Source organism: Octodon degus, unplaced genomic scaffold, assembly GCF_000260255.1.
Source record: "Octodon degus isolate 3935 unplaced genomic scaffold, OctDeg1.0 scaffold00014, whole genome shotgun sequence".
Taxonomy (NCBI): Eukaryota; Metazoa; Chordata; class Mammalia; order Rodentia; family Octodontidae; genus Octodon; species Octodon degus.
Genome location: NW_004524590.1, coordinates 1,549,646 through 1,561,290, shown reverse-complemented (window position 1 = coordinate 1,561,290; position 11,645 = coordinate 1,549,646). Strand labels below are relative to the sequence as shown.

The 11,645-nt window shown below is 41.1% G+C and overlaps 1 protein-coding gene across 2 annotated transcripts in view; it reads left to right on the top strand.

Annotated features, from left to right (window-relative positions):
- The first annotated feature begins 345 nt into the window (after positions 1-345).
- Positions 346-11,645, top strand: part of Uggt1 (UDP-glucose glycoprotein glucosyltransferase 1) — a 150,814-nt gene continuing 139,514 nt past the window's right edge. For both annotated transcript variants that reach the window (XM_023709676.1, XM_023709675.1), the window contains exons 1-4: positions 346-542; positions 5,198-5,330; positions 10,162-10,244; positions 10,863-10,993. In XM_023709676.1, the coding sequence (XP_023565444.1) occupies positions 485-542; positions 5,198-5,330; positions 10,162-10,244; positions 10,863-10,993 (405 nt within the window). In that variant the 5' untranslated portion in view covers positions 346-484. The remainder of the gene's footprint in view (positions 543-5,197; positions 5,331-10,161; positions 10,245-10,862; positions 10,994-11,645) is intronic.

Here is an 11,645-nt window from a genome sequence, read left to right as displayed (position 1 = left end):
CCTTACCGCCTGCAACATAAGCTAGCAAACTTTAGGAGTTAGGAAAAAGTCCAAGATTTTTAGAAACTCGTCCTTTATTGTGCTTTTAACAGAAAGGCTCCTGGGGGTGTGGGGGAGGCGAAACTCCCACTTGGGGAAGCTCTGGATCTGCAGTCACCGGTCCTGCATCCTTTTCCCACGTCTCGGTAGCAAGCCGGAGGGACTGAGGGGCGGGGCCTGACGGGGGTAAAATGGCCGCCACGCGGCGCTCTGGGCTGCCGGGGCCGCGACTCTGTAGGAGGAAGTCCTCCGACCCTCGCCTCCCGGAAGCGGAAGTAAAGGGGCGGTTTGGGCGCTAGTGTGTTTCTGAGAGACCGGCTTGCGAGTCGCGCCGCGGGAAAGGCGCGTGTCGGCCTCTCACTGGCGCAGCGGCCGCCGCCGTCGCGGCCGCCGCCCCGCCCCGGCGTTGTCGCAGGCGCCGTAGTGGACTGTGTGCGGCCCCGGCATGGGCAGCAAGGGGGACGCGAGCGGCGCGTTTGTCGCGGCTGCGCGGCCGGTGACAGGTACCCGAGCGTGGTGTTGGGAGGCCTGGTGGACAGGGAGAGGGTCTGCGTGTCGGGCGACCCTGTATGTAGCCAGGTCACCTTGAGCTTCCGCCCTGCCCTCGGTTTCCCCTCGCTAGTCGCACCTCCTCGCCAGCGTCCCAGGTTGTCCCCAGTGGTCTTCTCTGCAAGGTGGCGAGTCCTCGGGTGGCGTGGGCGACCTCAGCGGTCTGGAGCCGTCGCCGAGGAGCCTTGAGACCCGTGTGCCCAAGTGCAGGAGGAAGTGCTCTCATGAGAATTTAGCCCGAACCCAACCCTGAGCAGGTTGAGGACCAGCCCTTGGCAGGAGTGACTGGAGAACTGCTTGGTCCTTTTGTAGAGTTCTGTTTTCCTTACGTGGATTCGGATGATGCGTATTGGTCACACTGTTCATTTAATGCTGGGATCTGTTGGCTGGGATTGGAAGATCCGGTTTCATTTTTAGCATGTGGGACCTGCCAGAAGCGTAAGATCTGCGCACGTCGCCAGAAGTTATGGAGGAGAATTGTCCTTGTTCCTTGGTTGAAAGCTGTAGCTTCTTTACCATTTGCTGCAAATTTGAGAAGGGACATATTTTGTTCATCCCATGACCTGGGATCGTATGCTCTTTGGAATCATTCATTGGTGCACTTCCTAGCCAATTTTGTATAACGATGCTCATTTCTTGAAGTGTCATTTACACTGGCAGACATTTGAGTACTTATTTTATTTAACACGGAATCTCACTATGTAGATCAGGCTGGCCTTGATGTCAGTATGTAGCCCAGGCTACCCTTGTACTTGGGGCAGTCCTCTGCCTCGGCCACCTATCTTGAGCGCAGAGGTTACATGCACGTGCCACTACGCCCAGCTTGAACACATTTTAAATAGGTAGGTAATGCCACACAACCGGAGATAATGATGGCCTTTTTCTCCTTGACTAGCTTTTTTTTTTTCTTTTTTGCGGAACTGGGGATTGAACTCAGACCCTTGCACTTGCCAGGGAAGCACTTATTTATTCCACTGAGCCACCTCCCTGGCCCCTCTTGTTCTTTTTTTCTTTTCTTTTTTCTTTTTCTTTTCTTTCTTTTTTTTTTTTTTTTTTTGTCTTTTTTGAGATGGACTCACTGTGCAGTTCAGGCAGGGCTTGAACTGACTTAAATTTTAGAATCATCGTGTTTTTGTTGTTTTCCCAAAAGTGAAAAGCATTTATCGTATGTAATTTTTATTTATCTTTTCTGTATCTTACTCTAGATAAATAAGCAAGGAACAATATTTTAACTTAAGCATACTAGAAACTTCAAGGTAGGGTTTTGGCCAGTTTATTAATAGTTAATACAGTCTTAAAGAATGTCTTACGTTTTTGTGTCATGCCACAGGCATTGTGCCTATGATCTTAGAGTGCTACATAGCCCAGTGTGATAGCTGTTATCACTCAGACTGTTCATTTAGGACCGCCATTGTCAGAATGGTAAGGGACCCCATAAAATGGAGTCCTTTTCAGTGAGATTCTTAGCAGTTTCTCTGGACAGCCCCTTTCTCTGTTATCACCAAGAATGTGGGGTCAGTGTGGCAAAGTTCTTGTTTCTCCTCTTATCCACTCTGTCCACTCCTGAGTACTGGAGATTAAACCTCAGGCTTTCCAACTGAGCTACATCCAGTGACCTTATTTATTTAATTTTTAAATTTTGAGATTGTGGCTCACTGGCTTCTATGTAGCCTAGGCTAGGCTCATGAGTGCTGAAATGACAAGAATGTGCCACCAAAAGTTGTAATACATAGCTTCTCACATGTTCTCTTTTGGGATGGTGCTATACTTCATCTTAAGAGTATACACTTTCTGAAAGAATAATATAAAGGGTTCTCTGGGTAAGTCACAGGCATATAGGATTTTCTTTTTTCTTTGTTTCTTGGTGGGATAGGGGTTGAACTGAGGACCTTCACAGTGAAGCAATTTTGGAAAGCTGATTTCATGAGTGTCTTTAATTGTGCTGTCCTGGCTGCCTTAATACTCAAAATCTGTTGTAAACATTTACCATTCATGGAATTTTGATGTTGAAGAAGAGCCAGAAATTGCATGGTGCCAGATCTGGTTAATAAAATGAATGAAGACACATCCTAATGTTTTTATGAGCTTGCCTTTCCGTTGGGTGGTACTTGACAACACAATTCATCCTAACTTGATTATTCCTCATAAAGGCATAAAAGAGGACTTTCAGAACTGCTTCATAAGTAGCAAGATTGAGAGGATAAGTGTTTGAAGGGAGGGGAATATTTTGAAGTGGATCAATGGCAATATGTCTTTTACTATAATAACTTTTAAGAAATAGTCTCTGAATATTTTGATCAGTCCTCATATGTGGAACTTGTAGATATGATTATAACTCTTAGGGAAATTTAGTCCCAGGTTATTGCTTGTGAGTGTTAGGTGACATGGGGTAGGTAAAGCTAGCCCATTGCTCAGAAAAGGGTAGGATTGCCTGAGAAGCCTTTTGTTCTGTCCCCACTTCCCTTATCGCTCTACCTGTTGTCTGTCTGGGTTTACCATGTGGTGGTGTTCCACTGTCATTCATCATGAACCACTACTTATGGGAGTTAGCTTCTGTAACACTAGGGGGTTCTGAAAGGAGCCTGCATCTTTCCCCTGCTTCAGCCTGGAGTCATTGCTAGCGGGTTTCATTGTCACAGATTTAGTTTGGCTAGGCCTGTTTTCAGTAGATTTTGTTTTTGTGCATAGATTCTTTGTTTCTGCAGTTACCATAGTGATCGTCATAAATTTTTTTAATCTAAGCACTTTATTTATACTTTTTTCCAATAGAAGAGCTGATAGTGTAAATTTAAGACTTCTAAAAGCCATTTTTGTTTGATTTAATCGATTTTGCTTTTGACCATTATTTTTCAAGGATTGAATATGATAGCAAACAGAATGTTAGTACAAATTATTATTATTATTTGTATGACAAGGGCTAGGTAGTTTAGCCTGGCTTTGAACTCGTTGTATAGCCCAGGATGGTCCTGAATTCAGGGTGATCCTCCTTAGCCTCCCATGTGCTAGGATTTCAGGCATGTGCCACCATTCCTGGTTTATATAATTTTTTTTTTTTAAATCTTTTTTTTTTAGGCAAGGGTCTACAGGGTGTTCAGGCCCTCACCACTAGATTGGACTCGTAGTGATCTGCTTGTTTACAGCTTCTCAAGAACTGGGATTACCGGCAAGTGCCACCACACCCAGTCTCAATTGCCATCTCAGGGCGCCCCTGGGGCTGGGCTGGCATGGCAGGTCTGGTGAACCCCTGGCGCCTGCACCTGCTTGCAGGCACTTTAGTCTGCTGAGCTATTTGGCTGACCCTATATAATTCTTATAGGAAGAAGGTATTGATTGTTTTTCCCAAAATACTGTTTCTTACTGTCGGATGTATAACCAACATGGAGGAAATGGGATAAGCCATGTCAGATGCTGATCTTCCCACATGGTCTTAACCTTTTGAGGCCTGGATGCTAGCTTTTCTGTTTCCTTTTCCTCCTCCCCTTACGTGAGGTCTTAGCCAGGCTAGCCTTGGAATTCTGGGCTTAGGCAGTTCTGATTCCCCAGTAATTCTTGTATTTATTTATGTTTTATTTGTAGGGCTGGGGATTTGAACCTCATGTCTTGCAAATGCTAGACAAGTGCTCTACCACTGAGCTATGCCCCTTTCCTCTGAATGCTAACTTTTACATAGCTCGGGGGATATCTGATTAAGGTGCTGTTAGGTAGGTTCTGTAGGAGACTGTTTCTGAAATGACCTGGTTACTTTCTGTGAGGGTCTCAGCACGCAGAACGACTGTGCTGCTCTGCTATCCTGTTGTGTAGATAAGGATGAGTGCCCTAGAAACCGATTGAATTCCTGTATTTGTTCATTCCAGAACCTGTCTTTGAGTTAGTTACTTAAGAGAGTAGTGGTAGTTTCCTGCAGCTTGTAACAATGTACTGCAAGTTTGATGATTTAGACAACAAAAATTTATTCCTAAATCATGTTCCATGATTCTCTCTGAAATTTTAGGTAATCTTTCCTTGCCTCTTCCAAGGTACCTGCAGGCATTCCTTGACTTGCAGTATGATTACAGGGTTTATCTCTCTTTACCTGGAGTTCTCCTTGTCTCTCTTCATGTGTCTCCCCCCTGCTGCTGGTGTTCCACTTTCCTGTTTTTACTATGCTAGTTACATTGAATTAGTGCATCCTAATCACCTCATCTTAACGTGCTCACCTCTGTGAAGACCCTGTCTCCAAATAAATTCACATTTTGAGGGACTGGAATTTGAAAGTTAATCTTATTTTCATGGAGAATAAAACACAATCCACAACACTTATCTATTATGTATGTCTTCATCTGTTTCAGCTTTTTTTTACCTCATGCTTTATAAAACATTCTTGGGTAAAACTTGCTGCTCCACTGACTCCCCAGGAAATGAAATGGAGCCTCTTAGGGAAGAATGTAATGAACTACTGATCTTGAACAATGTATCAGTCACTCCACAAATATCTATTGCACTACGTATTAAGTACTATTATTGTTCAATAGTGGTCCTTTTTTTTTTTTTTCAATGTTGTAACTCTAGGTATTAAGATTGTTATTTTGGGTCTGTAAGTATTAAGATTTAAGCCTTTTTGTCTTTCTAGGGCTCTGCTGTAAAATGGGACTTCCATTTGCACTCACTGTGCTATGGCTGTTCTCAGTGAAAGCGGATTCAAAAGCCATTACAACCTCTCTCACAACAAAGTGGTTTTCCTACCCACTGTTGTTAGAAGCCAGGTAAGAAGACCTTCTTTTCTTTCACATATTTGAATATCAATGTAGATTCTTCCAGGAAATCATTGAATATTCAGCAGCTTTTAGGAATGAGGTTATGATCCTCAGAAACATTTATTAATGTGCTCTGTGCTGTATAAAGGCTGTTAGGACACAGAATCTTTCTATTGATCCAGAGACTCAGGAACTTTGTTAGACAAATATATTGAACTGGTTAAATTACTATTTGTCTCCCAGAAAAAGTGTAAGAGTGATTATAAGGGAAGAGCGGGTTGTATTTAAAAGAAAATTTCTATTTAGCAAGGACAGTTTTTAAGAAATTCTTACTAAGAGGAGAGCGCTTGGTGGGTGTGGGTATGGGGTGCATGTTTTCCTGAGAATGAGGTAAAGAAGTCAGGGTTGGAGAGGGCAGGAAATGGGTTGGGTGGTGGAGGAAGTGACCAGGTTTATCTGTCCCCAGGTGTCTGTGTTCTATATTGTAAGGCCCACAGAATCAAATCAATAAATTATCTTCACAATTGCAATTGCTAGCATTTCTCATGAAACAATTATAAATAAACTTGATAAAATATAGTATAGTCAGTGATTTCTTGTGACATTTTCAATTCCAACTGTTCTTTTTAGCAAGTATTTATAATATACATACCTCTTTTTTTTTTTTTTTTTTCAGTAGTGGGGATTGAACCTAGCTCCATCTGAGCTACATCTGCATTTGTTTTTTCTTTTTTCTGTTGAGATCATGTCTCACTAAGTTGCCTAAGCTAGGCTCAAACTTGGGATCTTTTTTCCTTAGTCTCCAAGTGCTGGGATTATAGGCATTAGCTATCATACTTGGCTGAGATAACTCTTTTTACAGCCAGTAAAAGAGTATATATGCTTACTTACAGCAGCTTATTTTTAGTATATCAAAAATAATGTATAGTTGAGATTGAAGGAAATCTTTCCAAAGGATAAATGCAGTAGATCATATAGTAAGCACTTACAATTTTGTGTTTGAAATGTCAAGTCCTTTCAGTTAACTTCGTGGTTTGTCTATGTTGTCTTCACCTTAGTATTTTTGTTTTTTATTTTTATTATTATTATTTGTATTTCAGGGAAGGGTCTATAGGGTGTTCAGGGTCTTACTACTAGATCGGAATCGTAATGATCTGCCTGTTTGCAGCCTCCCAAGAGCTGGGACTATAAGCGTGCATCCAAGGCCAAGTCTCAGTCACTGTCTCAGCATGCCCTTGGGGTGGGGCTGGCACAGCAGGCCCCTATGCCTGCTTGTAGGTGCTTTAATCCACTGTGCTATTTGGCTGGCTCCCCACCTTAGTATTTTGTTGTCTAGCTTTTCTTCCTTAATTTCTTAAAACATATGAATGAAGCAGTGTGTGAAGTTGGTTTTGTGGATACTTGCCCTGCCAAGGGCGAACTTCATTTGGTATGGGGAGGAGGACCCTTGGGGAGGGAGTTAGTGAGAGCTGATCCAGACACACAGGGCCCATGGACCTTGTGCTGAGCAGGCTCCTTCTGTACACCTCTGAGTCTCCCTTTACTCAGCAATAAAATGGCAAAAGAAAAGGAGAACCCGACCATAACAAGTTTCAGCACCACTGAATGCATGTCATAGTGGTTTTACAATAACTTAGGGGATAGATGAATTCAGCTCCTCAGGTGCCTCTTCACTGGATTATGGGTGGTTGTGCCAGTTGAGTGGCTGAGGATTGTTGGAGATCATAGACTGCCTGAGCCAGCACTCTGGTAATTTAAGTTTTGTTTTGCTTTGTTTTTCCTACTTGTAATTATATTTTGGATCTCATCTATTGAGATTTATTATCACTTCTGGAATAATTTTGAGGAATTGACCATGACAGATACTTCATGGTATTCTGCTTGAAACATTCTTAGCTGATTAAATTGACTTCTCTTACTTGTATTGGCACTGACTAGTTAAGAAAGCATGCAAAATTGTCAGCCCCAGTTCCTCAGTATTTTTTCAGTTCCTTCAATCATTGTGGAGTGGGTAAGCTATAAATTCCTTCACATTTTTATCAAACATCCCTTTTCATGATCATTAGCATATCCCTGGTTATTATTTTTAGGCCTTTTTCCTGTGGCTATTTACAGACCTGCAGCCAAGGTAGCGGATCTTGTAGGCAACTCAGGAAAGAGCTCTGCTTATTTGATTTTTTTCTTTCCTATTTATTTATTTACTTATTTATTGGGTACAGGGTCTCGCTATACAGCTCAGACTCATAATGATCCTCCTGTTTTCAGCCTTCCTAGTGCTGGGATTACAGGCGTGCACCACCATTACCAGACTCTGTGGCCAGCTCAGTGCATCCGGAGGTGGGGCCGGTGGGGCATGTGGTGCCTGGGATTAAACCCTGGTCCCTGTGCTTGCCTAGCAGGTACTTAGTCTGCTGAGCTATCTCACTGGCCCTTTATTTGAAAGTACTCCATTTTTCCTTCCAGAGTTTTTGGAGGCTGCTCCTCTTCTCTGGTGTCTGTTGATGGCTTGTTGCTCCCTGTCAGGGTAAAGATGAAGGGGCAGAAGCTTTCTGTACACAGTGAGGCATGCAGTTATCATAGACTTCGTGCCATCCTCATGCCCATCCCTAGAGGCGAAACATATTCCTGTGTACATTTTTAGATTGTGCTTTTATTTACTGACTCTGTGCCCCTGAGCAAATTCACAGTGTCTGTGGATGGCGTCTTCTTTTTGAAAATGTTTATAACTGGGGGTAGTTGTGTGGATTTATGGATATGGCTGAATGTGCTGAGCCTTGTGACTGTTACATTGAAGACTTTCCCCTTCCTCTTTAAGCCCTGTTTAAAAGAATACTTTTTTTTTTGTGCTGGGAATCATACTCAGGACTTCATGCTTGCTAGGCATGCATTGTGCCACTGAGCTAATTCTCTGGCTCAAGAATACCTTTTTTTAAAAAAATCTTAACAGTAGTTTTGGAAAGTTTACCACTGGATTTGAGCTACCTGGTGGACATTCAGGTTGTTTTTTTTTTTGGGGGGGGCAGCAGTGGAGTCATAGATGGCAAACTTTATTATGATTTTTCAAAATGCTGATAAATGGAGATAGTGGTTTATGCTTTCCAAATACCTGCCAGTTTCTCCTCCCTCTCCTCTCCTCTCCTCTCCTCTCCTTTCCTCTCCTCTCCTCTCTTCTTCTCTTCTCTCTTCTTTCTTCTCTCTCTTCTCCCTTCCTTCCTGATACTGGAGATTGAACCCAGGGCTTTTGCATTGAACTACATCCCTAGACCTTTGTATTTTTTTGAGATAGGATCTCATTAAGTCATTTGAGCTTGTGATTGTCCTTTTTAGTCTCCTAGAAAGCTGGGATCATAGATATGTGTCACCACACCCAGCCCATCAGGCATTTTTAACAGTTATCAATTCAAGTACAGTAACCACTATCACCCTCTCCCCTATCTCACTGGAATATTTTAAAGGAAATACCTATGTCATGTAGTTTTATCTGTAGAACTAGGTTTTTTTTTTTTACTGAGAGGCGCAGGTATAAGAAGCTAAAAAACAAAAATGTAAAATTAATTATACTGTGAAAGAAATGACAGTGTTTCTTTTTTATGATATCTTCCATTAGTGTCTTCTCCACTGGTTTCTCTTCATCTAGTAGGTAATTTTATTAAGATTGTTCTCAGCTTAGACCTGTAAGAATTATTTATGTAGTGGGATAAAAAGAATAATATTTAAAATTTTTTCATGTATTTAGCCTGGATGAGTCCTTGTTCTCACTACAACTAAAAAATATGTGATCCCCTTCTGCTAACTTACCTTGTGAAGGTGCCTTAAGTTACCAATTTAGTATTTATTTGCACATCGTGATGCAGAAACTGTTTTCTTAGACTGTAAACTGTTTTATGGTTACTCTCGAAAACCTAGAGAAATACAGAGGCGTTAAATAGTTTAATACGTTGTGATAATGGGTGTTTTCAGAAACCTATTTTTAGAGAAGCTTTGCATTACCAGGAAATGTTTCTTATTTTTCCCATATTTCTGTGTCTAGCTGTGGAGTAGAGTGAGAGTTGTACACCCCAGTGTTGACAAGTAATGGGAAAGTCTTCCTTTGGCTAGGTAAGCTGAGATCCAGATCTGTAGTTTGCTTTAAGACAGTGACAGATCACCACTACATTAGTTCTCTGGGCTGGGCATGAAGATTACCAGCTTACATGAGTCATTCACTCAGTTACTATAGGTGTTTTCTTTTAGGGTTTTAGACTCTTAAGTGCAGGGAAATTTCACAAGAGCCATTATTTTAGATTAATAATGGAAAGTGGGAAAGATTAAGATATTAACATTTTAGATCTGATTTTGTTAAATCAGTGTTAATGTTAACATAAATCTGATGATCTTGAAAATTTAGATTTATGGGTGTTAAAAAATAACATGTTGCCTTTAGCCTCCTAGAAATTTTCCAGGGTTTATGTTTACTATGGAAAATCTTTAGGCAAGGTCTTTCAGAAAATAAGTGAGCAGAACTAGTAGTAGAATTACTAATTTCTAACTCTGCTTCCACTACTGACAGCATTTATGTTAGTGGGGTCTCATAAGCTTTGTTAAATGTCAGAACTTCCTTGTTGTTACATTTTTATTATTTCAGGGTTTTTAAATAGCTGTGAAGTGAATGTTAGTAAGTTAAAAAGTTATTAATAGCTAATAAGCTAGTAAGATTTATCATTAAGAAAAATGTATATATAAATTAAAAGCTAAACTACAGACATTTGGAAATTTAAAAACTTATTTTCTATAGTAATATAGTTTATATTAGAAGATTTTTATTAAGTTTTATTTCTAACATTTTGCCCTTTTCTCCCAGTGAATTTTTAGCAGAAGACAGTCAAGAGAAATTTTGGAATTTTGTAGAAGCCAGTCAAAATATTGGATCATCAGATCATCACGGTAAAATTGAAGCTAATGCTTCTTTGATTTTGGTAACTGGGAAAATATTTTTTAAAATGTTATCATTGTATAGTATGTGCGAAGTGGCAGTTAATGGAAGGCATTTTTTAAAGTTTTAGTGACTAGAGCTACAGTGCTAGCCAGGAAGAGCCAAATACTATAATTATTTTACATACTAGGGCCTCAGGCAGGTTAAGCATATGCACTATCACAGAGCAGTACTCTGAGCTACAGAAGACTTTGTAAATGATAAATGAAAGAGCTGAGCAGAAAAATATTCTCGGATTCAAGGAGGGCTGTCACATATCCATTGTACCATGGGATAGGAATCAGTGTGACCCTGGGGTAGGTGATTTCACAGCTAAATTCTTCTTTTGGGAATAAGTAGATGGTTATCCAGGTAAGTGGTAGCAGTTCAGAGAAAGAGAATAGTTTAGGCAAAGGGAGGAAGAAAGAAATGTCTAATTGCATTCTGTGTCAAGGATATTTTGAGCATTCAACAAAAATTCAAGACAATCTACTGGTAAAATTTTGTGGTCATGTACCTTTGTAACCTATAACTTTATTTGGCTATCATAGTTATATTGACATACTTAGATTCATGTTCTTTCCTGATAGGTACTAATCATTCCTATTATCATGCGATATTGGAAGCTGCATTTCCATTTCTGTCACCTCTCCAGCAGAATTTGTTGAAGTTTTGCCTGTCTCTTCATTCCTACTCTGCTACAATTCAAGCCTTCCAGCAGGTAAGTCCGGTGCTTCCAGACAGTAGCGTTTTGTAAGGTGTCTGCTGCAATGATGGGATAGATTGCAGTTGCCATGGAATTGAATCATAGAAGTGTCCCTGTTTTTCTGGGATTATGATTTATTTTAAAATAATACATAGAACTGATGGTAAGTGCTTTGTTTTTGTTTTTGAGACAGGGTCTTACTTTGTAGTTTGGGCTAACCTTGAACTCATGGCTGTCCTGCCTCAACCTTCCAAGTGCTGGGATTACAGGTGTGCACCACATGCCTGGCCCAAATTATAGATCTTTAAAAATACACTTTGTACTTGTTTTCATGTATGGAGCACATAAAAAAGAGAAAACTGCTTTGCTTATACAACACACATTGGTTCTTACTAAACCAATGGATTTGAATCTGGTCACACCCTTTAGAACCAAAAGCAGTTCACAGGAAATACAAGAGATGGTAAGTATCAAGCAACACCACAGGGATGCACTCAGGAAAGTCTGGCTTCTGGGAAACTGCTGTTAAGAGATGTGGTTTCAATAAATCAAGGATAGGGAGAGTTTCCTGCTACCCTGCGCCGGCGGGACCAGTCCCAGCCCAGGCACAGCGTGGGCCGGAACCTCTCCCAGCCCCGCGGGCTGCCCCCCACCACTCTGCAGTGCC